Source organism: Trachurus japonicus, chromosome 15 (assembly GCF_045865225.1).
Source record: "Trachurus japonicus isolate A0001 chromosome 15, Traja_1.0".
NCBI classification, from domain to species: Eukaryota; Metazoa; Chordata; class Actinopteri; order Carangiformes; family Carangidae; genus Trachurus; species Trachurus japonicus.
In genome coordinates this window covers 27,555,604-27,583,438 of record NC_140921.1, presented here as the reverse complement: position 1 = coordinate 27,583,438, position 27,835 = coordinate 27,555,604, and the positions used below count along the sequence as shown (strand labels likewise).

Below are 27,835 nucleotides of genomic sequence, written 5' to 3'. Positions count from 1 at the left end.
AGTAAGGGGCCGTCCTTTCTACACTGGACCTGTCACACACAATATTTAGCATGAAGTCAACCACCTCCTCCCCCCTCGCCTCCCCTCCACTCCCCTCCCCTCCCCTCGCTCGCTCGCTCGCTATACTCTGCGTGGGGATCAAGCCTCACTCTTCCACAGCCTTCATGTCTGACAGCACACAGGGGGGAAGAAGGAGAAGAGAAGAAGAAGAGGGAAACTGACTCACTTTGACGCTCTTTCTGACTTTTTTGACGCGTCGCGGAACTTTTTGTCCATGTCACTAGTAAACCTGAGGCCAGGACACCACCAGGCTGCTGCAAAGCTCTCTGCGTTTTCCACGGATTAATTTAACCAGACCGGGATTTGACGTAAGTGCTGATAAAAAAAAAACGCACCTTTCCCCCTCCCATCTCTCTCTCTTTTCTCCCTCAGTCTGTTATTGCGTTTGGAATCCATCCATCCGTGTTTTTTTGGGGGGGTTATTTTTATTTTTATTCGTGCGTAAAAGTTGGCCAAACCATACCGAGATGTGGCGGAGCGGCTTCGTTATCTCTCTGTGAGGTAAATCCACAGCTTTTTAAAAGATCAGCAGCAGCTTGGATCTTCATTTAAGTACCGAGCCGAGCCGAGCCGAGTCGAGTGGAGTCGAGCCCGGCCGCTGGATGTGAGCAGCAGTGGCAGAGTTCACTTTGTTTGTCTGTCCGCGAGCAGATAATGATGCTGATGAGAGGCGACACATCACACTAAATGTATGCCACATTTCCAAACTATTTATTTCATCTTCTAACCACACAAAACATACAACTATCGTGATTAAAATATGTCGTCAGGTTCCAGAGTAAAAGCTGCGTAAAGTTCGTTTGCCCCAAATGTGTCTCTTTTTCTCCGTGTGCGGCCTGTTGGCAGGAAAAAGCGCGTTTACGAACTGCGTGAAACCAGAGCATCCACGCCCATGACAAGGGGTTTTTCCCCCCTTTGTAGCAATTTTACTGAATTATGATGTTTAGATTCCAACTGAATCCTGGAAGCTCTCTCTCTCTTTCACACACACGCACACATTCACACACTCAACACACAAACACAGAGGCCGAGCTCCGAAATATTTAACTATGTGGAGGAAATTGATAGGTGGCAGGTGGTGCCGAGCTACAGCGGACAACGGGCAGAAAAACAGAACTGTACGACCTCCACCACACACACACACACACACACACACACACACACACACACACACACACACACACACACACACACACACACACACACATGAACAGAATCTGCATGAAATAGGCTATTACAAACATTATGACTTGATAAATCTGGGCTTAAAAGTTATAATAGATCGATAATAGAGTTGATCTCCATCAGCCTGACGACGACAACAATAACAAATAACAACAACAACAAAAACAGCAGCAGCAGCAACAATACAACATGCAGGCCCACAGCAGTTGCATCTGGAGGGTTTGGATTGGTGGAGGTTTTTGGCCTTTATTCAGGTAAATATGAATAAAAATCATTATATCATTGTTAAAGCAGAGACATTAATAACGGTTCAAAAAAAGAAAATACTTTTTTTTAGGCTACATCAATAAAAATGGTGTCACAAATGAAATAGTGAGTGTCGCGCTATCCGCGCGCGAGCAGGGTCAGACATTACAGTAAAGGCCTATTTCATTTAACTGATTTTATTTACATATGTAAAAAGGAGCGAATCTGTGTTGTGTTTTTGTGTTTAACTTTAGGTGGTTTGCTTCATTTCACTAAAGAATTCGAATTTGTCCATTTAAAAAAAAAAAAAAAGCAAATGGCTTGGCCGTGTGGAGGTGGACAGCAGCTGCCTGTGCAGGTTTCTCCTGCAGGCCTGGAGTCAGAAGCCTCTTTTGCATCTCTTCCCAGGTCGGGACGTATGAAAATCACATTTGTTTAATCGAAGTTTTCGTTTGGCCTCGAGGAAAGATAAAAACATTAGTGTGAGTGTCATCAGCCAGAGAGCCAGGGCGCGCGCTGCTGCTCAGGCCGCGGCCTGCTGCTGCACCGAGGCCGGTCTGGACCAGCACAAAGCTGCTGGAGCTGCTCCACCCAGTCTGGAGTTAGAACCTGTATGTAAACTGTCAGTAACTCATCACATCACATAATAACAGACGTGATTGACACTGAACAATTTACACACTTTGTGATAGGCTGTTTCATTTATTTAAACCAGTTAAAATCATTCAAGGGAAACAACAGGCCAAATCCACAGAGTAGTAACATCACCATCGGTTAATAATAATAATAAATTGATAAAAATCGATAATCTATTCCATGAGGTTTATGTGTTAAAAACAAACGGAGTCTCTGCGTTCATTCTAATCTCATTTCAATAATTTCCTCTAAATCAGACACGGTGAGACTGAGTCAAATCAGTGAAATGCGGCTTTGATCCGACATAATAAATTCTTGATGTTGACAGTGTGTGCGTTAATCACTGCTGTGGACTTCTATTATGTCCCCGCTGCCGGTGCGTGGGGGCAGTGGCTGTGCAGCGGGAGCGCCTCGGCCTCGCTCCCTCAATCATATGCAAATGGCTGTTATAGGAGGGCAGAAATTAACATCTACAAACATTGGACTGAAATTCCATCTGCCGCCTCTTCGAGGAGGTCCTTAATAAGTTCTCAGACAGCAAAGTGACACACATCTTAATCAACTCTTAATCCCGGGAATTAATTCTCCAAGCGTTTATGAATAATTCCCGGGCTAATGCCTCCAGTCCGTGGAAATGCAAGCAGTCTGTGGCGCGCACCGCCAGATGGACCCGCCATTCTCCCGAAAAATGAGAGGATCTCTTCTTCCTTTATTAATATTATTATTATTTTATTATTATTATTACCAAATATACACCCCCAGCCTTTTTTTTAATGAGATCGCCGTCATGGGCAACTGCTTATTCAAAGCGCCTCCATCTATACAAACACTGAAACACAGTCGGTCACAGCGGCAGCAGCAGGGGCGGCAGCTCAGGTGGATGAGGGGGGGTCCAGGAAGTAGTCTGGTCCCTCCGTGGTGTATATGCACCAAATCAGATCAGGTTAATGTTTGATTTCCATACCGCTCTGCTCTGAGTCTCAGCCTGCTCATCACCTCAGTGAGAGCTTGTTGCCCCCCTCTCTGCCCAAGGGGAGGGGGCTGGAAATATAATCATGTAACAGGGAGTGAGTGGGGTTTGGGGGGCAAAATTGACTGGCTTACATCACACACAAACACACACACACACACACACTGCCGTCCACTCACCACCAGGCCCCTCTGTCCGTTTAGCTCCTGACCAAAATACTGGACCCTGCTGATCACCAAGACCAAGACCTGATGCTCTCCTGTCAGGTCTGAGCAGGCTGTCCTCCATTCTAAAACCACTCAGCACATTTCAGAACCAGAATCAGAAAATCTTTATTTGTCCCACAAAGACAAAGACACACAATTAAATTAGGAGTGCAACTCTCTTTAAAAGACATGACGATATAATGTAGTACCATACATACATACATACATGCATGATACATAACCATTCAGCAGAGTGACTAATGATGAAGAGAATATACTAAAATCAGCTTGAAGTGCAATTGATAGGCAGCAGAGAGTGAGAATTAAAAATCGTACTTTTAGAGTTAAATAAATGATGTATGCATGTTGGATTTTCTTTTTGCTCCCCTGTTTAAAAAGGAAACATCAGATAAATAAATAAATGTATATGCAGAAAGGATGGTGGGAAGGTGAAGGCATGATGGCTGCTTGTCTGTCACATACGGTGGCAGGTTGTGAACACGGAGCTGCAGCTCGATCAGACGATGCTGCACGGCTCAACTGAGAGTCTGAAAAACTCCTATGGAGTTGTTCCACTAAACAAAATGAAAAACTGAAACAATATTTGTGTGGTTATGAACACAGCCGATCATTCTGACCCACAAGTCAACTTTAACCCACAAATCCATATCAGAGGCGTATTAATCCAGAGCCACAGCACAGAGGCCGTGTGCTTACCGAGGTAATCTCTCCACTGGGAGGCTCGGCTCCATCCTCCTTCTTGCATCTTTTTTTTTTCCCAGGGTTTTTTCTTTTTTCCTGCCAGAGGCTGATTTCATATATCTTCTTATCTTTGATGGAATACTCCTGATCGTTCTCACGGATGCAAAAAAAAAAACGAAAAGCAGATGCAAGTTGTTGCTGAAATATTAAACGTGCACTTGTGTGTGTGGTGCATGTGTGTGAAGGCGTGATGTTCACTCACAGATCAGCTGTCTGTGCTAATAAGCTGATGGACCTTCAGTCAGAATATGCAGGCTGGCCTCAGAGCAGCGTTATGTTGCTGTGTCAGAGTGAAGTGAGGACAGAAGGAGTTAAAGGAAGATGCTAATGACTTAAAGAAACATCTCTTTTTGTTTTTGGCTCTGGCTGATTCAAATCACTGCAGTACAAGTGAAACCAGTAGAAACACTACACCTCCTCTTGGTTTAGCTTATAAATTCAGTTAAAGTGGATACGTTCAAGTTACTTTTCTGTTCTTTTTAAAATATGTTGAGGATGTCCGGCCTTCAGTCAGTTGTGTGATGTGTTTAGATGAAAGCTGGAGCGACGGTGAGGCAAACCTCAGTGACTCCACTTTCCTTCATGTGGGTTTTGATTCATTAGTGTTTCCTGTTGGACTCTTTCTGAGTCAGAGCCACAACACTTTCTGGGCTCATGTGACCAACACTGTGTCTGAGAGCTGGGCTTGATTTAATGGTGACACTCTGCACCGGTCTACAGATGACAGGTTTTAAGTTAAATTCTAAAACTCAATGTGCTGATATCTTGCATTTGCAAAAAAAATAAAATAAGGTAATGTAAATGATTGTTCATAATCCCCTGGTTCCTATGTTTCAAAGACTTTAGGAGAGATGTGAGTCAGGTTAGCGTTTACAGTTGAACGGCTGATGATATACAGAGATTAAAGGCAGCAGCACCGAGGTAAAACTGTGTCATCTCAACTGCTTCAAATGCTGATGGTGACTCTGGTTCAAGAATTCAACCAAGTTCCACAATGTGTTGTAGAAGTTGAAGCCAAGGCTTCAGGTTTAACCCCCTGGCCCGAGTCACGTGTGTGTGTGTGTGTGTGTGTGTGAGGGTGGAACACAAAGGATTGGCGGAGCAGGGGGGAAACACAACAGCTACACTGCTTCATAAGCACAGTGCTGACTACACACAGAGACAGAGGGACGGGCCGTGTCCACAGCGGTCAACAGGCCTGCTGTTTGCTGTTTGGTTTTCAGGGTTCAGCTTTTAAATTTTTGATGACATGGATTCATCGTAGTCGACCCCCAGCCTTAAGACTTCCCTCTAAACCTGTAAACTTTTTTTTTTTTTTTTTTTTTTTTTTTACAAACCATTTAAATGTCCTGACAAATTCAAGGCAAATAGAAAAAAGAGGGCAAACAGTGACAGCAGCAGCCTCCGTCCCTCTGATTCTTCTCTCTATCACATTTGATCTTGTGATTTTAAATGTGTGAGTCTTTGCTTTTCTCTTGTGTGTAATATTTTTACCATCACATCACAGATGGAGTCCCTTAGGGACATGATGTGGACATAAACTCCTGCTGACTAACACTTAAACACCACAGTCAACAACTTAGCCTGGACATGACTGTGTGTATTTTACAGCAGTAGGCCTAACTCTATTCCTCTCCATATTTGTTAAAAAAAAAAATGCTGGCACATCCTGTTACAGCTTCTTGTGTTACACATCAGTGTGTGCTGCTTTTACTGAAGGAAGCTGTGTGTTAGAGAAAGAGCCTGAGCTCAGCTACACTTCAACAAGAATCACACAAAACAGTTAAACAGTGAGCTCAGTCTGATAAAGCTACTAATCCAACAGAAGAACTAGAAATGTTATAAAAATAATGTGTTTTATTATCAGACAGTCCTGATATTGGTGATATTGTGTGTTCTTTTTAAGAAATGTATTAGTCTATTATGAAATTGATCATTTTTGTTACAGCATGGGTCGCCTGAATATGAATAGCTAATGCACCATCACAACTGTCATAACATAAGGCACAGTTCGGTCCAGACTACTAGTCCAGTAATTTTAGGCCAAAAAAGGGGTCAACGTTAAACAAATTGCAACAGAAACAAACTCAACTGATTTTGTATCCTCAGCATGTCCTGATTGATGGAAAAAAAGCCCCGAAGAATCCCATTAGGGGAAAGTTTCGAAAAACACCCAAACATATCCCATTAATACGCATACAAACATTTTTTTTCACGTGTATAGGGTAAAATTTTTAACCTTTAGATATCTCCATGAAAATTACTGAGTTGATTACTTACATTAAGACAAACAAAAAATGTATTACAAGTTTTTTGAAATTCTTTGTTAACATGAGCAAATTTGCATAAATTTGCATAAATTCCACCGTTTTGACGGCACATGTATACATAAAGTTGCTGTGGTGGTACCGGCATGAAAATTGGAATGAGTTGACTCCATCAGTCAACCGACAAGTTGACCACTTTAAATTTCAAGATGACTGCAATTTTTCAAGACAGCCACATCCTTAGTAGAGCAGGTATGACATGCTCCGTCTCTATTAATGCTCATGGGCCTAAATTGGTTCCATTCCTTAAGTTTTTTAACAGTAATATCATATTACAGTAAAAAAATGTCTTGTTCAATCTTGTTAACATATTATATGTTAACAAGATTGAACAAGACATTTTCACCTGCTCTACTCAATGTTTAGATCAGGTGTTGTATGTATGCAAATTAGCCATACGTAATTGGATTATGCACTGTTGGCTCATGTCATTCCTGCTCTACTAAGGATGTGGCTGTCTTGAAAAATTGCAGTCATCTTGAAATTTAAAGTGGTAAACTTGTCGGTTGACCGATGGAGTCAACTCATTCCAATTTTCATGCCGGTACCACCACAGCAACTTCATATATACATGTGCCGTCAAAACGGTGGAATTTATGCAAATGTATGCAGATTTATGCAAATTTGCTCATGTTAACAAAGAATTTCAAAAAACTTGTAATACATTTTTTGTTTGTCTTAATGTAAGTAATCAACTCAGTAATTTTCATGGAGATATTTAAAGGTTAAAAATTTTACCCTATTCACGTGAAAAAAATGTTTTATATGCGTATAAATGGGATATGTTTGGGTGTTTTTCGAAACTTTCCCCTAATGGGATTCTTCGGGGCTTTTTTTCCCTCACTCAGGACATGTTGAGGATACAAAATCAGTTGAGTTTGCTTCTGTTGCAATTTGTTTAACCTTTTCTCATAAAATGACTGGACTATACTGTGATACCACCCAGGTATCATTCCGCATGTCAGTCCGCTGTTCACTATAGTTCGCGTCCGGGCCGAGCGGACCCTGAGGAACAGGAAATCAAACTTATTCACAGATGAAAATATGACCTGTGTGTAATGATGATTGCGGCCTATAGTTTTTGAAATATATATATTAAAATAAATAAATAAAAAATCTAATAATAGATTCAGTGTTATCAGAGCTGGGGGGCGCAGGCCTGAGTGCCGGGGGGAGCAGGAAGAAACACACATATTTCTATTAAATTACCTGGATTTTATTGAAATTATTAAACCATGGTGGCGAATAAATGATCCCCCAGCTCAAATATGACAGAAAACACAACATGGTGATATCTGTCTTTATATAAATCTATATTTTGTGTATCTTAATGGGACGTAAAATTATTATTACCATTACCATTTGAAATCATCCATCATCAGCCGCTTTCACAGCATTAAACCGTGGTGATGGTGTTGCAGGATGAAGCCTGACGTCTCTCTCTCTCTCTCCCTGTGTGTGTGTGTGTGTGTGTGTGTGTGTGTGTGTGTGTGTGTGTGCAGAGCCTGGTTATGGATTTTAACCTGCTGACGGACAGTGAAGCCCGGAGCCCGGCGCTGTCGCTCTCTGACTCCGGGACCCCGCAGCATGACCAGGGATGTAAAGGCCAGGACAACAGCGGTCAGTCCACAGTCCACACCCACACACCTGCATGTCTGTCTGTCTCTGCTATACGCTGTCTGTCCCGCTGCTGGATGGATGTGACGGTTTACCTGCTCCATCACTGGACCAACACCTCCACCACGCGCTCCACGTCCGATAGCTTTGATAAATTATGGATGCAAACTGGCTCCAGAACAGTGTAATGATCATCTGCTTTAATCACACGGTTTGCAGCCTTTTGTGTTAAATCGGTGCGCGGGCGCTCGATCACAGGGACAGTGATCAGTGAGCCGATCAGAGAAAACATGAACCTACAGTATTAACATGATGAAGCAGCTCATCACCTCAGACACGGAGCTTCTGTTTCACCCTGTCTCTCTCTGTGTGTGTGTGTGTGTGTGTGTGTGTGTGTGTGTGTGTGTGTGTCTGTCTGTGTGTGTGTTTGGCACCGGGATCACGCGAATACTGAAGCGATTTGCAGCAGATTTAGTTCAGGACGTCCCCGTCACTTCCTCTTCAATCAGACTCATTAACGCTGCTGAGATGTGTGAGTTTTTTTTTTTTAGATTATTCGCTGCAGATCCAGGTGAAAGGTGTCACTTTACTCTCAATTATGAAAATGAATTGCAAGAAAAGAAATCGACCCAGGCTGAGACTCAGGCTGATGGAGTTGATAATCAATATTTGATAATAATTTAAAATATATGATATTGAAAGATGATAATTATCTGCAGGTTGTAGCTATTATAAAATAAAAAGGGAATGAACTGATGAAACCTGACTCCAGGCCAGTTCTGCTTCTCTTTTTTCTTTTCTTCTTTTTTTTTTTTTTGATTGTTGTAGACCTGTTTGTGCGGATGTCATATTTAGTTTTTCCTCGTGACTTGTGTCCACGTTGAAAAACAATAATTACTCACCTGGGTGGATTTTCTCAACATGTCTCCATCACCTCTACCTGTCCATCTGTCCATCTGTCTGTCTATTTATATCTGCCTGAGAGAGACAGCGTCTCTGTGTAACACGACCCCGTTGCCAAACTGTGTGTGGTTAGAATCCAGCTCCTAACAAAGTGTTAAACACCGACTAGAAATGGTGCAAAAAGGTTTTCACCAACTCCACGCGGAGCTCATTAAAAACAAGACTGTGAACCATTTCTCCAATGAGATGTGTTGTCAAAGAGTTGAGATGTTTTATTCAAACAGGCCCAGATGTTCTGTTAAATTGAACCTAAACTCCACAATGATGAAATCTCTCTTTCCCATTGACACAAGTGGGTTTATTTTATTTTATTTTATTTTTTTAACGTAATTCGAAGAACAGCGTGGTGGAGTAGGCTGGAAACTATAGCCTGCATTGTTTTAAATTGGACAATTATAAATGTTTACTTCACCAGTGTTTAATTATCTATAAACAATTTCTGTAGATTATTAATCAAGTCTGGATTTTTATTGATAGAGTATTTACATTATTGTTAAATTTGTGTACAATTCAGTAAATTACAGCTGTGCAATAAAACAAGATCAGATTATTATTATTATTATTATTACAAAAAAACACATTGTAAGTATTTTATGAATATATTTGACTATTTTGAGTGTAGGCTACTGTGTTTAAAACCTCACACCTGAGAAGTAATGAATAATTTCTCTCTCAAAATTGCAGATTTACAATTTTAAATCTATTTAATGGAGCAAAGAAAATATGAAAAAAGCAAACAACCAAATAATTTCAGATATTAGAGATTGATCGTAGATCAGTGAGAGCAGTGGGGGACATTTGTAGAGCGTCCTGGTCAGATTTTTCACACATAGAAAACTCTTTTCAGCTTAAAATATAAAATATATAATGTAAAGGATTTTATTCGATGAAGAGCAGTCTTTTTCCAAACCATGGACAGTAGAGGGGATGCTGCTCTGGCCTTTGTTCTTCTTTCTATAATGAACACAAAGCCTGAAATCTCGATTGGGTTCTACTGCAGTAGCTATAATATGGCTGCCACACCTTACACACACCAAACTGCCGCCCAGGCCCCGGGCTAGTGAACCACCGCACAGCCATGACTGAATGACCCGATGTGTCTCTTTATAATATACTTTCTCCCTGAAACAGCTGGCTTTGGTTTCACCTGGACTGAGTTGATGTTCATCAGTACTGCTCCTGGTTCTGGGTTGTTGTTTAGTTTTTTTTTTTAAACAGATGTTGAGAATTGATTGATTGAAGTTGTAACCCAGATAAAAGCCAATGAGAGGACAAGCATGTTGGTGCATTATCAGTCAGATTGCTCCCATTGTTGGTCAGTGTGTTGCTCTAAAAAGGGGCTGCCCTTTCCTCTGTATTGTGTTATAGACTTTGGCCTTAAGTGACAGCTTACCCAGTGTCAGTTTACTGTCAGATAACAGCCTCAGCCTGGCTCTTATTGGTTTTGCTGGTGGCCCTGTGGAGCCTCTTTTTAAACCCCGCTGATCATTTTGAACGGCTCCCAGAGAGCTAAGCCCTTGCCAAATAGAGCCCAACCTGCCCCAGTCACAAAAGCCTGATCCAAAGGATTAGCTGGCAAACTAATTTCACTTCTTTCTGTGAGGTCCTCAAATTGTGGGAGTCAGATCTGGCAGAGAGGAGCCCCCTGGCAGACATAACATGGATGTGTGGTCCTTTAAAAATGACGGCGCCTGGGGCCAAAATGCAATCACCTGGTGCTCCCTGCACATCTTTGAATGTGATGCAGTGTTTGGACTCATTCTCTCCTGGCAACATCGCTGCCATGCTTGTCATTCTGCAGCCTACTGGATAGAGGGATTTCACATGATGTTTGATCTGGACAATATCGCCTAGTCAGTTTCAGCAGGGGCAGGCTGGTGTTGATCCAGGGTGAAAAGGTGTCAGTCATGTGCTGTGGAACAGACACAGAATGTGTTGGCTTTTTTTTAACTGTTGGCAGTTGTGCTTCTCTATGCAGAATTTGGCCAGTTTGACTCTAATTGACTTCAGATAAACCTTAACTATCACATTTGAATGTCTAACCTCTGACCAAATCATGATAAAAACCCTAAAACCAGATCTTCACCCTCAAAAACTGGTTCCCACTGTGAGATGAGGATTTTCACACACAACAATCTATGGAGCTTTACTCTGTAAATAGCAACAATGAACATATGAAGTGAGCAGCAGCTGAGAGCTCAGAGCAGAGTGGACAGAAAGACTATAGTCACTCAGGTAACCACTTTCTGGATAGACTACAACAGCCGGCTCCACCTCCAGAAACCTGAAGCTGCAGTGGACACCGACTCTCTGAGGTCTGAGGGATCTGGATTTATGCTGAGGAGTCAGGGTGTGAATGGTGGACTTAACCACCCCGTTCTCCCCAGGTCTTCTGAGCTGAATCCAGTAGAACACCTTTGGGATGTTGTAGAACAGGAGCTTGGCAGCAGAAAGAGCAGTGGACCTATCAGCAGAGATGATGTGATGGAGCAGAGGAAAGGTTCAACATGTGGGAGATCCATGAGCTGAAAACTGAGGAAGTTCCCATTGTTCATGTGCTGTTACCAACAGTTCTCACTGAGGGTCTATACATGAACATATGGGGCAACAATGAGCATGGCTCTCTTTTTACAAGGATCTCAATCAGCAGTCATGGGAATAATGGTGTTACTAAGGGTACTACTTTTTTTTTTTTTTTTCCAGTAATGAGTTTTTGACTCAAGAAGTTCTGTCACAAAAGGCTCTCATTTTTCTCAGATATCTCTCAGGAATATTAAAAGTTCTGAGTCTAGTGCATGGATTCATAAAAAAGAAAATGTCATAATGATAAAGAGATTTAAAAAGGAAAATGATTCAATTAATATATGTAGAAAAAAGAAGACAGGTCTATAACCAATTATTGGTTATATTGGTTACCAATATTCAAATATATGGGTTAGGTTTAGGGGATGGTAAAGTTGTGCAGCACACAACATGCACAGGAACAGGCTTTCACTTTTAGGAGCCGAGTTCAAGTCATTTCACATATTTGAGCATTTGATAAAAAAGTAACGCAATAGTTACTTTTCCCGGTAATTACTTTTATAATATAGTAATTCAGTTACTAAGTCAGTGACTTTGTGGGGAAAGTTACCACTATAACTAATTACTTTTTTAAAAGTAACATGCCCAACACTGTCAATCAGATACTAGATGTGACACTGATGAGAGGACAGGATGAAGCATCAGAGGAGGACAGCAGAACATGATCCATGTGATCTGAGGAGAAGCAGTTACATGAGGAGGAGGAGGAGGAGGAGGAGGAGGAAGAGGAAGAGGAAGAAGAGTGCCGTGTTGAATCTGTGGTCTTCTAAAGACTGAGATCTTGTCCTGGTCTTCATCCCCATCCTATGAGGACACAGGGACTGTCGTCTTGGGCAAGGACAACACATACTGGTTTAAACTGTCCCTGATGGAGCCAATAGAAACCACTGCTTTGAATATGTCAAATTGAAAAAAGAGAGAGAGGGGGGAGGGAGGGTCTGGAAGCAGGTAGACCTGACTGACTCAGTGACTGTTCATGGTAATCTGAGAGAGCCTGGTCCAAGAAAACTGAAGGGATTCCAAAATAAGTGGTCTGTGATAAATAGTGCATTCTGTTTCCTCTATTACAACCACAATACTCCATGGATAATATATATTACCCACAGAAATAAGATGTAGGCTACTATAGACCTACAACACAGCTTCCACAGAGAGTATTCATCATTGTAAATCATAAAAGGTTTATCATGGGTTGGATTATTGATGACTTGGTTCAACTGAACTTTTTGGACACACAAGCTCTTTAGCAGATTAGCTATGCATTGTATTGTATTTAAATGAACCTAATTAGCTCCACCTCTACCAGCGACACCACTGACCTGCTGCTGTCAGCTGTCATAGTCCAATGATTTAATATGTACCTCCACCAAGGCCAGACCATTCTACACATGTCTGTATTTATTGCCTTTAATCCTCACGCAGACTGCTGTGTGGTTTTATTAGCCGCTGTCTGGTGACGTCAGGATTGTATAGGTCAAAAGAGATCTACACTGCATGTATCTTTGTAACAATGCTGTCTGTATGTACGTATATGCAGGGCCGTTGCTACAAATTCTGGGCTTCGAATGCTCAAGTGGGCCCCCCTCCCCTGACTTTTCATCGGCACTTTTCTTAGACTAAGTTTTTTTTTTTTTTTTAGCATTTTTTGATGCACTGCACTGATGCAGCATTGGTATGAGTATTAGTCAGGGTCAAATGCAGAATAATTTAGTTGTATAAAGATTAAGCTACTGGGGGGTTTGTGGGCCCTAGTCGGCTGTGGACCGCTAGAACTGTCATCACCTTTCTCTCCTATGCAACAGCCCTGTGTATGTAAATATAACACAGAAAGACAACTAAGAGACATGCATCCTGTCACAACACCCTGTAAATGTGTGTGTGTTTGTGTGTGTCTGTCATCGCTACAGTTTTGGGTAGTTATCAAGTGTTTACCTGTCTCTCTCTGTCTGTAAAGTTGAAGAAACACTGAAACTAATATGATAATAAGATTTTTCAGTTACGATCAACTGCAGATTGTCTTGTTCTCTTGGTGAGTAGCCTACCGTTGTACTGAGCTCCTCCCGCTGTAACTGATGAAATACCCCTGTCACTGTCTGTCTGTCTGTAGACACAGAGAAATCCCATCACAACCAGCTGGATGAGTCCAACGCTGAAGACAGTTCTCTGAAGAAGAAGCAGCGACGGCAGAGGACTCACTTCACCAGCCAGCAGCTCCAGGAGCTGGAGGCCACCTTCCAGAGGAACCGCTACCCCGACATGAGCACCAGAGAGGAGATCGCTGTGTGGACCAACCTCACTGAGGCACGGGTCAGGGTGGGTACACACACTCCACCACCATGCACCCTTATTTATGATGCTGTTAAAGGGATATTTCAATATTTTGGCAAATTCGCCCATTGCCATAATCCCAATAGTCTTAGGAGTAGGTTAATTACCTTTAATTGTCAGTGCAAGCTGTTTTTAAATCGGCGGGGCAGAGACGTGAGCTCTGCATGGTGCACAGTATTTCCACCTTTCCCTCATCAAACTCATCAAATACACAATCTATCAACTCGAAAACAGTCTCATGGACAAGTTGTGACATGCACATTCACCACGCTATGAGAAAATAATGGAAAGTTATAAGATGAGAGTTGTTTTCACGGAAAATGCGTAGCCGGAACTACATTCTAGACACGGCTGCTGGGCGGAGTGATTTCAAAAGCGCAAGAGTGTTTGCTTCATGTGTTGTAATGTTACATAATTATACGTTATTATCTCATAGCATGGTGAATGTGCACCAGAGCGTTTTGGAGTTGTTGGATTGTGTACTTGATGAGGGAAATGTGGAAATTCTGTGCGCCTCCGTAGTGTTAGCTGAGTAGCTCCCGTCTCTGCCCCACCGATCTAAAAACAGCTTGCACCGACAATTAAAGGTAATGAACCTACTCCTAAAACTATAGGGATTATAGCAATAGGCAAATTTGCCAAAATGTTGAACTATCCCATTAACACAGCAGTTGATTTCACTTGTGAGCTTCTCCTCTCTGTTTGAAGGTGTGTTAGTCAGACAGGTGTAGTATTATTCTAACACTGCTCTAATGTTGGTCTACATTTGACCCCTGATGCTCTTATTACCCGCTGAGCACAACACAACAAAACACAACACAAATGCCTTTTTTTCAAAATCAAAACACACACACATACAAAGGTAAGGCGTTTCAGTACACCTCCTCTCAAAGCTGCAGTTGACACACTGAACCTAAATGTCAGAGGTGCAGGAGAATGTGCCCACACCCAGTGGTTTGGTCAGTGGAGCTATATGGAGCAGGAGGACACACATTCTGATGGATGACAATACAGTTGGCCTGCCTGACAAGTAATGGATCAAATTAATATTGGCTGGATGAAAGGTCACATAGCGTACACTCTGTTATTTTGAAGGGACAACAGATGACCCATTGTCTCGCCCCCGATGTCTATCAGTGGTCGTTCATGTAGGAAAATTTCTGTCCAAAACGGGCGTCTTCACCTGTCGGTGTGTTTCTGTCACTGAGAGCTGCTGTTAATCATTCTGATGGAGCATATTGAACACACTGAGGGTAGAGCAGACAGAGAAGGCCTTCACATTAAATATTAAAATCTATATATGGGTGATTCTTCAGTTGCAGGACTTTTTGACCTTGCAAATCTTCAAAAAATTAATTTATTTTAACTCTGTTTTTTCTATTTCAAAAGCTTTCTCAGATAGTCTGGAACAAAGATTGTAACACAACTTTGATCCTAATTTTGACATCATTGATTGTCAGCAAATGTATTACTTTTTGGAGCAACAGTTAGTTAGGTTTTAGACTTGCTGGCATAAGATAGTAGCCAGCAAACAATATGTAAATAAAGTGAAATGTCTTATTTCTGAACTAAAACATCCAAACAATAACTTGTTCAGTAATGACGCCTAATAAACATTCTGTCAGATCAGATCAAGATGCATAAATTTGCAAATGACTCACATTTGTAGAGATCAATAAGTCATGATGCTTCTGCCATGTCAGGCCTTGTGCCCCTGGTACTTTCAGTTGCAACAACAACTGAATAGTAGTTAGAAAAACCTTTACTGCTCTTGATGATAATGACAAATGCACTGGGGACGGAGATATTTAATAATGAAAAATGTTCTAACTGCCCCAAACAAATAAAAAACCAAACACATTTAAATGTTTTTTTTTTATTTTATTTTTTTTATTGCTTTATCTTTATTCTGGCATATTTGGATTTTCAACATACAAAAAGTATTGAAACGTCATAATTGAGACACAATCCTTTTTTTCAGTGCTTTAACAATTTAGCCCCAAGAAAAACAAAAATAGTTTTTTCTGAATTTTTTTTATCTTGAAAATTCACCCTGGGGACAGAAAAACTCCCGCTGTTGAAGAATCACCCATCTAGAATAGAATAGAATAGAATAGAATAAATATCTTTATTGTCATTCAGACATTGCATCAAAATGTTTTGCAGAACGAAATGACATGTGCCTTAGGCCACAATAAAACAGACAGATAAAAACACCATAATAAAAATAACCAGGTTCAAAGAAACAGTAGAACATTTATCCACATCATGTAATGAGACATTCAGAGTAAAAACAGCTCATATGTTGTTGTGTGTGTTCAGGTACTGTACAACCTGAGCTTTGAGCTCAGTTCTACCATCAGCATCCTAACATGCTCACAGTAAAAGTGTTAACATGCTGTTTAGTAGGCCATATTTACCTCAGCCGCCATTTTATTACAGCATGTCAGCATGCTAATGTTTGGTCATTAGCATTAGAAGTGCAAAGTATAGCTGACGGGAGGGACTTTAGTTTTGCAGGTGTTTGGCCATAAATCAAAATACCAGACAAAGTGACATTTTGATATTGGAGCTGGATAAAGAGGAATAAAAATGACATCATCATCTGCTGGGCTTTGATAGCCCAGTTAAAACAGAGGAATGATGCACAATCAAGCTAATATGCATGACTGTATAAAATTAGCTGCAATGTAGGTTTAAGGGAGTAGATCTGAGTGTTGCATTTCACATTTTGTTGAGGTGTAAATTAGATTAAAATGTATTCAGCTCAGCTTGCTAGCAAATGCCTGAGGTGATAATGTATCAGATGTTGCATTCACAGCCTTTTACAAAAATGGAATTTATTCAGGTTTAAGCTTTAGCAACAAGTTAAACGTGTTACACACACATTCAAGCCTTATCTTTTCTTTTCTTATGTTGCACTACTTCCTACATTTGCTAGAAACACTCCAGCAGAGACTGGACTAATATCAGGGGTCATGATCTTCATGTTGTGTTTATAGATAAAAACACTGTGCTGACATCAGCCACAAACCAGCTTGACCACTGAAATGAATGGCATGTAGAGAGCTGGTAATCTGCTCTCTGTACTTGGACTCTATTACTTGATTTCCCATTACATCAAATGCACCATCAATTATTTTTAACTATTAGATATCTAAAAGTGCTGTTTTCTATTTGTGTTTTTGCTCCCCTTACATCCACTGATTTACTGCTGAAATCGTTTTCTTTATTAATTATTCCTCTCCGTGATGCATGTCCACTCTGATGATACTAAACAGATGAGATGAACAGAGGAGTTTATTTTGAAATTGAAAAACAAAAGATGGAATAGACTGTCAGACGGGCCAGATGTTTTAACTAATGCTTCAACACAATGACAACAATTTATATGCTTCAACACAATGACAACAATTTACCAATACCACTCTGGAATTAACTGTTAAATATTATAATCTTCCTTTTAAACTCATCACAGTTCACTTCTTCAGTATAATTAATTAAAATAAAACTCAATATGAAAATGATAACTTTGGCTCAGCTTCTTGGAATCCTTTGACCAGTTCACAGAAGACACATGGAAGAGCTGCCGAATAACCTTCACACAGCACTCACTGTGGGTCAGGCTAACACCTGGAGCGTCTGTCGTGGGGGGTTTCCCCTGCTGTCACTGAGGTGGATGGAAAACTCAGTCATTCACTTTACACTAATGATCAACAGCATTCTGTTGCTATAATAACAGAGGATTGGATGATACACAGCATACATACACCAAGGTCGCGGAGACACGGCCGAGAATCAGCCCGGGAAAAGTTTGATGAGGATTACTGTGATCAAACTTTTGATATGAGATTATTTTTAATATTAAGGAAACATACTGATGGAAACGCATAACCAGGAGGCTTCTGTCCACAAATGAAAGATTTCTGTCTCATACAGAGAAAAAAACTTTGTCCAGAACTTCACCCAAAGAGACAGTTTTCATTTCGAAAAAAACTCCCAATTTAGATTTCCCACTAAAGCTTTAATCCAATTCATATCCTCCAAATATAGGACCATAAAATGACAAATGTGAAGATTGCCCTTCCCTGACATTTCTCTCATTGAGATCCCACTCTTCAAATAAGTCAATGATTAGTTTTAATAAGGCTTGCTTAATAAGACTGTTTGACAATACACTTCAACTTACTTTCTGGGATCATTATGTCAAAAATTCTGAGTACACATGCACACAATATTATCTGAGAGGAGTTAGGATACTCTGACTGGATGGATGTTTGAGAATTAAACTTTATTGACTCTGATTTCTTAAAGGGAAAAAAAAAGTCATTTGAAAATAACTTCTCCATTTTTTCCTTTGTGTGTAAAATAATATGAACCTAAATTATAGGTTAAGCTGTGAGGCGCTTCATGTTGTGTTCTCTCCATCACGCCTGTCTGTGTGTGTGTGCAGGTCACTGATGTCGCCACGTCACTCATCTCCAAATCCATTTTAAGTGTGTGTGCTGAGTGAGAGTTGTTGTATATTTGATATTTTAACTGCATCAGTTTTCAAAAATGTTTCAGAACTTCCCCTAAAAGGTGCAACACATGCAACACATTTTTAAAAGTGCAACAAAAGTTTGCACTTTCACTGCAGCTGGAGGTCTGTCATATCTTTTTTTTTTTTTTTTTTCAAAATTTGCATGATGAACTACAGTTGAACTCCAGTTAAACTTGAAGCTGCATGCTTAATTGTGCTGGATCATATAAGAAAATATTGCAGTAATTTGTCAGTGACAACTGAAGGTGTGACTTTTATGTGAAGCTGGTTTTTCATAGTAAAGAGATGTTTTTAAGGCAAGGCAAGGTATCTTTATTTATTTAGTGCATTTCATACCAAGGCCACTCCAATGTCCATTTAAAAAGAATAGCACAAAAACAAATAAATAAATAAAAAGAAAAGAAAATAGATAAAGTTTAAAAGAGCTCAGCCATAAGCACATGAAAAGTGCTCACAGTTGGGGCTGATTTCAGTTCTGCTGGTAGTTTGTTCCAGTTGTGTGCAGCATCACAGCTAAATGCTGCTTCACCATGTCTGGTTTGAACTCTGCTCCACTATCTGACCTGAGTCAGTAGATCTCAAAGCTCTACTGGGTTTATACTCCACTAACGTGTCATTCATGTATTCTGGACCAAAACCAGTTAGTTCCCAACCTTTTTTGGCTCATGACCCCATTTTGACAAAACAAATTTCTGGCGACCCTGTCAGTCAAGATGCTGCATTTTAATTGAACTCAATTTATATTCGAGAAAGTAAAAGTATAGAATACTGTTGTCTAAGATTTTGTGTGGTGTTTTTAATCACAATTTTAAAAATAATAATAATTATTTAAAAATATATTTTTGTCAGTAATTCTTTTTTCAATTACTAGACATTTCAGGCACCCCATTTGAATTCCAGGCGACCCACGTGGGGTCCAGATCCCAAGGTTGAAAAACACTGACCTAAACCATTCAGTGATTTGTAGACCAGTAGCAGAACTTTACAATCTATTCTGTAGCTGACTGGGAGCCAATGAGCCTTTTAAAATATATCAGTAGAAGCTTCTAAGACTCTGGAATCCCATTCTCAGTAAAGTGAGGGCTCCTACATTAACACACAATATGTGACTATTTCAAGAATGACATTGTGAGTGGGTTGATGTTTCACAGACAGACCGTCCACTCAAAGTGTTTTTTCCTTCTGTTTGTGCAGGTATGGTTCAAGAACCGACGTGCCAAGTGGAGGAAGCGTGAGAGGAACCAGCAGGCAGAGTTATGTAAAAATGGCTTTGGTGCCCAGTTCAATGGACTCGTGCAGCCTTACGACGACATGTACACAGGCTACTCCTACAATAACTGGGCCACGAAGAGCCTCGCCAACAGCCCACTCTCTGCAAAGAGCTTTCCGTTCTTTAACTCAATGAATGTAAGCCCCCTGTCCTCCCAGCCCATGTTCTCCCCCCCCAGCTCCATCCCCTCCATGAACATGGCCTCTAGCATGGTGCCCTCCGCGGTGGCCGGAGTGCCCACCAGCGGCCTCAACAACCTGGGCAACCTCAACAACCTCAACGGCCCCGCCGCGCTCAACTCGGTAGCGGTGACGGCGGCCACCTGCCCCTACGCCACCACGGCCAGCCCCTACATGTACAGAGACACCTGCAACTCCAGCCTGGCCAGCCTGCGGCTCAAGGCCAAGCAGCACACCAACTTCGCGTACCCGGCGGTGCAGAACCCCGTGTCTAACCTGAGCCCCTGCCAATACGCTGTGGACCGGCCAGTATGAAGAAGTCAGCTCGGACAACCACCACGCCTGACCCAACCGACCAGCTGTAAGTCCATTACCCACAACTCCTCAGTTCCATCTCTAAGCTACCAGATGTGCTGCAAGACTTGGCAGGTCATGTTTTTTGGTGATACACAGTGAGAGTCAAAACCTGCTGCAGCAGATAGACACGCCCCGACGGACCACCACACTTTCAAAGGAACTCTCTCCCACGTGTGAGACTTTCACTTAACTGACTGACTGCTTCAAAGGATTTATAAATATTATTATCATTATCATTTTTTTTCCTTCTTTTAAACTGCATGATTAGAGTTTAAGTAGAAACCGAGGGTAAATAAAACATGGATTCTTCAACTGGACTGGTGGTCAACATCTTGGCCCAAAAAAACATCAAATGTGATCTTTGCTACTATATCGCAGGAAAAGGGACCTGTGGTTAAAATGCAATAGATATGGAGGATGTATATAATGGAATTTTTTTTTCTGTTTTGTATGTGACATAAAATATATGAAAATGTAGTACTTTAAAGATGAGAAAAGCATGTTCTTCAAAAACAAGGGCCCTACGTCAGTCTACTATGAGCACATCCTTCAGGAGCTTTCAATTTTGTTGTGCTTTCCTCACCCCTGAAAAGGTTATAGGTCAAAGGTCAGCTTAGCTGGATGAGAGGAGGGCAGTACTGGAAAGTAAACACACCCTCAAGCAAGCGGTTTAACACAAAAAAACCAACAATTAACACACACATACCAGAATATCAGCAAGATTTTCAAGTAAATCTAAAAAGCCATTAAGTATATAGATTTGTGTGGTGTTATACAAAGGGAGTCCATGACTGTAAAAATTGTATGTAAGAGTGCAGTTGTTATAAGAGAACTCAAGTTTTTTTTCTTGGTGTTGCCTGCTTTGTCTCATTAAAGAACCAATTAAAGGATCCGTTTTTATGAACGACACATGGACTCTTACGTTGAACCTGACAGTTCACGTCCTTCCCTATCTGATCTAGCCTATGACATTAAGCGAGTACGACGTGGGCCAAAACATGATGTTCTCACAACAATGAGCATAGCGCCATGGAAACCCTGACTCACTTCCATGGCAACACTTACGCAAGAGTGAATGAAAGTAGTAGGTTGGAAGGAGAGCGGTGGTGGGAGGGGGGGGGGATATAGATGTTCCCAATAGCTGCTCACTGATATGTTTGACCTACACTCGAGTGGTAACTGCAGGCGATCCAGTGACACAGCAGGAATTCACACGAGGCCGCGGCCGAGGCAGCGCCAGGATTACATAAGGGCCTCAAGGAGCCGGGCGTCCCAGCAGAGCCACAAACGAGGAGTTAGCAGCTCATCAATCCCCATCAGCCCCGGCAACTGTTTATTGTTCTGACATTTCCACTGATGCTTTTTTTTTTTTTAACTGATTTTTAAATAAATTTGACAAAGTCACTTTTTCATATCATATTTAACATATCAAATCATATTTAAATTCTGCTGCTGATTCAGATACTGCATATGCTTCTCATTAAATCTGTTTTAGATAAATAAGAGTAAATCATTGGTGCTACGGTTTTAAAGAAGACAGAGGTGAAAAACAAATCAATTCAATCTCAGAGGTAGGATAAAACAAATGTATGATTTGGCAAAAAAACAAACAAACAGAGAAGACAAACAGTAGATGGGCATTTCATGTTAATTTAAACCTGGCAATGATCAAAGCTATCTCATAACTCCTGATCCATTCACAGGCCAATAATAAAACAACCTGCATTTTGTTACATTATCATTATCATTGACCCAATGCTCAATAAGTCCCATAGTACATTAAATAAATACATAATAATATTCTGTAAAATATTAAATTGAGTGCATAATTACAAAGTTTATTATGAAATTCCAGAATAAGGGTTTTGTTTTATTTCCCAACATGAAAGTCTCTTGAGAAAGAAGGTGAACGTGTAAATGTGAACTTTTTAATGAAAAAAAAAAATTCAGGGCAAAAAAAAGAAAAGAAAACGACGACAAAAATGCAAAAATAACTGAAAAAATAAAATGATACTAAAACGCAGAGGAAATGCATGCAGTGTCATCTGCACCAGTGGAGACCACTCTGGATTTTGATTGGTTGGAGGGTGTGGATTCACTTTTAGTAAATGTGAATATTAAAATCCACTGAGGACAGGAGAAGAAAGAGTCAGGATCTGGATAAAAAGGCCAGTGGAAGTCCCAGCTGCACAGGACCACGAGGACCAGAGACGACATGTGATCTACACCACGAAGAACACACACACACACACACGCAGGTGTGGAGAAGACACAGGTAAGAGCCTCAGTAGGTGAGGAGGAGGAAGTTTAAACAATATCATGTAGCAGACAGGTGTATACTGACAATCAGTAAATGATCTTTATTAAATTTTAATTATTATACATTTGTCAGGATTATTCAATTGCTGTCCAAGTTTACAGTTTCCATTTGACTGAAAATACAGATCCTTAGTCTGTTCACAAGAAATGTGAAATGGCTAGTGCAGAGGCAGTGGAATGTATTAGAAAATTTATATTAAAGAAATTCCGGTTCAACTGTTTTCAGGCTTTAGATTAAACGTGTTGCATGTGTGTTGTGATAGAATAACCCTCATCAAGAGAGAGAGGAGTGCAGATCTGATCTGACAGCAGCTATTCTCCTGGTGGCGTCTGCTTCAGACCTGTGTTGTGGAGTGAGGTGAAGCAGTCACAGTGTGTGCTCCTCACCGCCACACCACACTAAAGAATCAATATTCCACTGCAGGGGAGACCGTCTGCCGGTCCCTTTTGTTTACTCACACTACACAACTTGCAGAGCACAGACCGTGGTCTGGAAAAAAATACCAAACCCGAGGATGTTCTAACGATTACCTCAGAGAGTAGAGAGGAGAGGAGGCCGGCGGAGAGCGGCTGGAGGAATTAGAGGTGGAGATCTGGAAGGGATGGGAACATACATTCTACTATAGGACATCAAATCTGTTGGCATTGTTTAATTTAGCTCATTAGTGCTCATCTATTTCTCTTTCTATATGTATGAAAAATGTTAAAAGGCAGTTTAGTTCATGACAACTGTGTAGCATGATGTTATAATATTCGAAAAAACATAAAATAATGACTTGTATAATGTGATAACTGTGGATGAATGTGTCCACAATCTAAAATCTGTGTCCAAATTATAAAAACACAATAAACACAAACACACACAGGAAAACTAAGAACCACAACAATTAGAATATAACAGCTATAGGCTGCAGTGAGGCAGTCATCCACTGAGCTGGGCCTGTCTCTTCATAATAAAGATATATGAGCCACAAATAAATGTTACACCATCTCTATAAAATGACATGCTGTTTTAAGGTCTATAAAATTGTCCCTCTGAGATGCCAGTCACTGTAAATCACAGCCAGTGGCAGCTCTGGCTTGTTATTGTGCCCTGGGCAAACAGCCCTTTGCAGACCGACACTAGACTTCAATACTCTTAACGTTTTCACACATGATGTGTGAAAATCTGTTTTCATAGTATTGTGAATGAGCTTTTTTTCTTGGTGTTACTCATTTTATTATTTGCATTGGTACTGAAAAACAAAACACATTTTGATAGCACAGCATGTACATATTTATTATACAGCCTAATACCATTCATACAGCAGTTTATCGGATTTATTCTTCCACTGAAATCTGTTTTTGTCTTCTCCAGTCAGCCTTTCCCTCTCAGACTTTTGCTGGAGAGTTAAATATGTAGTTAAAAATCAAAGAAGGTAAAAACTGGTCTTACTTATTGAAAATGGAAAATAATTTCCCTAAACAGTTAGTCATAATCATTTTTTATCATCATTTTTTTTTTTATGTTCCCAGATCAGTAGGTCAGAGCTGGGTGAAAGCCTCTGGCATCAGGACTGGGGAGCTCCATCTAAAATTAGATATGGGAATAATGGAGCTTCTGAGGTTTTGGCTGAGTATGGTTCACACTCATACTGACTGTATACTGACTTCACATATCAATCTGAATGTTTCACTGTCACAATTAACAGCAGATCAGTAGTCAACATTTCCATGTGACTGAAACTTCCACTGAGGCAGAGGAGGATCTAAGCTGCACAGAGAATTCAATGCACCAACATCTTCATTATTATTCAACAGTTCATATGTATATGTTCATGTGTTCATACTTATATCAAACCACTAAAAAGATTTGTAAATACATAGCTTTAATCCCTGCAGGTACAATAACCACATGGATTATTAATTTGATTTAAGGGAAATATGTCTAAAACTGATTATGTAGGATTCCTCTTGTCTTATTGTCTTATTAAAAACTCCTGGGTGTTTCGCAGCCATATGGCGCTAGTTCACCGATCGGCCCATAAATCAACCTGTTGCATAAGGAGTGTGGTTCTAATTTGAGGTGGTACAGTCTATTTGCATTTCATTATTCCTCATTGATGTGGTAGATTATTGTCTCAGTGGAGGTGGACTAAATGAAAGCGAGGAATGTGATAAATATGATGAGGACTGGAGCAAAAAACACAGAGTGACAGAGTAATTCAGCGGCTCTCTGTTTGTTCCTGGTAGGAATTATCAAAAATTAGAACTAACTGATCGCAGCTTTTCAAAGTTATTAACTAAACAAAATGACTTTGAGTAATACTTTTTATGAGCTGTTTGCTCAACCTATTTAAAGTGGGATAAACCCCAGGAGTTAATTATGAGCACTGATTTAGGAGAAAGTTTCATTGATATGACGGTAAGATCAACAAATTAATCCTCTTGGCACTTCTGAACTGAGGGATGATCACAAATAAAACTGCATTTAAATATAAAAAAAAACAGTGAAATGGACATTTAAAAAAACACTCAAATGCCAACACAATGATTTTTAAATTAAATCAACACAGGAAAGTTCTTTGTTGTTTATGAACAGGTTTTACTTTTGATGACAAAGCAGAGGGAAAAGTGCCTGAAGAGAAAGAGGGAGAGTTGGAGAGAACAGAAACAACTCCACACCCCAGTGGCTCAGACTGTGTGATGTGTTACAGTATAATAGACTGTTAGAACAGTGGCTCCACCTCCCAGATCCTCCTGTTCACATGTCCAAGTGTCCTTGGGCGACTGTGTGAATGTGTGTGGATGTCAGTGTAAAGCAGCAGCTTTGATCAAGAGCAGATCTGCCTCCTCTGCAGAGATGCCAATTATTATGGTATGTCTGTGGCCAGAGCTGAGTCTTTCTACTGGGTAGAAAACAGGAAATGTGTTTTCAGAAGCCACGAAACAGCAAACATCAGAATAACAGCAACACAACGCCAACACAACACAACGGGTTTATCAGTCATTTACACAATGCCCCTCACCTCACAGCAGATGTGCTCAGCTACAGCACACCTGTTGTTGGAACACCTGGTTTAATGTGGAACCATACTTCCTTATCATTTTCCAGTGGAAAGGACACAGTCATATTTCTGATTTTAGTGAATCTCTGGTCTATTGATTTTAAAAATAAAAATAAAAATCTACATCACCCTAATTCTCCAGGTAATTTCATTGAGACATATAGATCTCATTTTCAATAGAGACCTGTTTTGGAGGGCAACAACAATTAGTTGCAGACATATTTATCAATCCAGTGTATACAACGGTTTAATGAAAGTGCCAAGTGGAAGAAGTTCAATACACTAAAAGAAGACACATATTTCAATTTTTCTCCCCCCAGTTTTCCTCAAAATAAACTTAAAAACATTTTTGTCATCCTGTAGCATATTTCAGGTCCAAGGGGCAGGGGCATTCCCTTTTGCCAAGCTCTATAAGTACTGAAGTTAAAAGTAATCTAAGTAGTAAAAAGGTGAACAAAGACAACTCCCGCACACTGCCTTTCACTTGCAAAGTAGTTTACTGTAATATAAAGTACACAAAGTTTTGGTCCTTTGGACCTTGTCAGGTCATGTTACGGTGTCATGCGGTGACATCATAACACAACAAAAGATTATCCAGCACAAGCAAATACATATATATCAATGGACAATGAAATAAATAGAGTCCATCAGACCAATATAAAGTAGTAATGCATATAAGGAGAATGTCAAGATAGATAAGGAGCATAAATAGTAAAAAGGTAAAAGTAAAACGGTCTGTGTGAGATTAAGCAAGATACATATGTTGGCAGCAGTCAAAAAATTCATTCATAAATGAAATTGTAACAATGCAAATGCTGACCAGAGAGTACTAAGTGTAATTGTGAGAGTACGGAGCTAGAAGAGGTGTCTGCCTCAACAATGTCACCAAGCCAAGAAGAGGTAAAACACAACTTTTCCTAAAGAAGGGTTATGCTGGTTTTAATTTAAACTTTCTCAAATTATTATGCAATATGACACTTTGAAGAAAAGTGTAATTACAGACTATAGGAACAGTCTCTGCTCAGCTCAACAATAAACAAGTGTATCATCTGCATAAACATGTAAAAACGCACCAGTAATATATTGACATTGTTAACGTAGAGCCAGCGGCTCGGTCTGACAGACCGATGTCCAGATTAAAGGGTGCTGACCTGCACGTTCCATGTAGAATTCAACAGTGACAAGTCTTCATCATGTTCAGATCTCAGTGTGTCTCATGCAGTTTTAGAAGGATCAATGCATCCACCAGCATGTCTGTCCTGTGGCACAAGTTGCCACTGGATACGTTCATAAGCACGGAACCAAACTGCCAACCTCACACTGGCACTGAAGCCCCGCCCACTCGTTGAGCGTCGTCAAATTTCAACTGTCAATCAAACACCACCCAACAACGTTAATGGATGTTAACGGTCACATCATACCCGAGCAGCTACGGGTTTGAGCCAGAGTCTGACTATAGGCTACGTTCACACCAAAAGCATCGGGAGCGTCGCGGCGGCCAGATGTCATTCAGTTTCAATGGAGACAGGCGTTGACGGGCGTCGATGGGCGTAGGGAGCGGCGACGTGCGTCGGAGCGTCAAGAGGTATCAAATTAGAAGTTGAGAGAAGTTCAACTTTATGCAAATGAGGAGCGTCGCCGCTGCGGCGGCAGCCAGTTGCAGACCGGGAGTCTCACAGCGGGAGAAATTGAGAGCACCTGAGTGGACACATCTTCTGCGCTGCTTGAAAGTCCCGCCCCTTTGGCCGCTGGAGCTGGCAGCCGGTGAACAGAGCGTTGAGAGCGTCTGCTGCCCATGCTGCTGATGCTCCCGATGCGTTCGGTGTGAACGCACCATGAGGCCTGCTCTGATTCTAAATGTTTCAGATACACACTTAGCAGCGAAGAAAATACAGTCTGAGTGAGGCACTGAAGCCTCGGGACCATACCCAGCCATCGCCAGCAACTGGAGCATTGGTGGCTATACTGTGACAAATAGCACAGGAGTTTCCCCTAGCCCTGATGGCACGGCTACCGCTGATAGCCCCCGAGGGGCTCCGCTATGAGGGCGGCCGCCGTCAGCATGGAGTCGGCCACTTGGCGGCTGGCGGAGGCTCCAGTGCCTCATCCGGACTGTGTGTCCTTTGCCTCATTGCTAAGTGTGTATCCGCTGCTAAGTTTTAATGCGAACTTGCTCTTATATTATATAGCGGTACTGGAGTGGAGCTGTTAGAGGCAGGGTCATGGCTAGCTGGGAT

At 41.0% G+C, this 27,835-nt stretch overlaps 2 protein-coding genes across 2 annotated transcripts in view; both read left to right on the top strand.

Moving 5' to 3' along the window:
* The window catches only part of LOC146973858 (core histone macro-H2A.2-like), a 248,522-nt gene that overhangs the window by 157,885 nt on the left and 62,802 nt on the right, over window positions 1-27,835 (top strand). The window lies entirely within an intron of this gene.
* On the top strand, window positions 53-21,122 carry pitx3 (paired-like homeodomain 3). Its single transcript, XM_085800838.1, has 4 exons — window positions 53-368; window positions 7,895-8,012; window positions 13,663-13,868; window positions 19,621-21,122. The coding sequence occupies exons 2-4, from the start codon at window positions 7,904-7,906 to the stop codon at window positions 20,188-20,190; spliced, it is 885 nt and encodes a 294-aa protein (XP_085656964.1). The 5' UTR covers window positions 53-368; window positions 7,895-7,903; the 3' UTR covers window positions 20,191-21,122.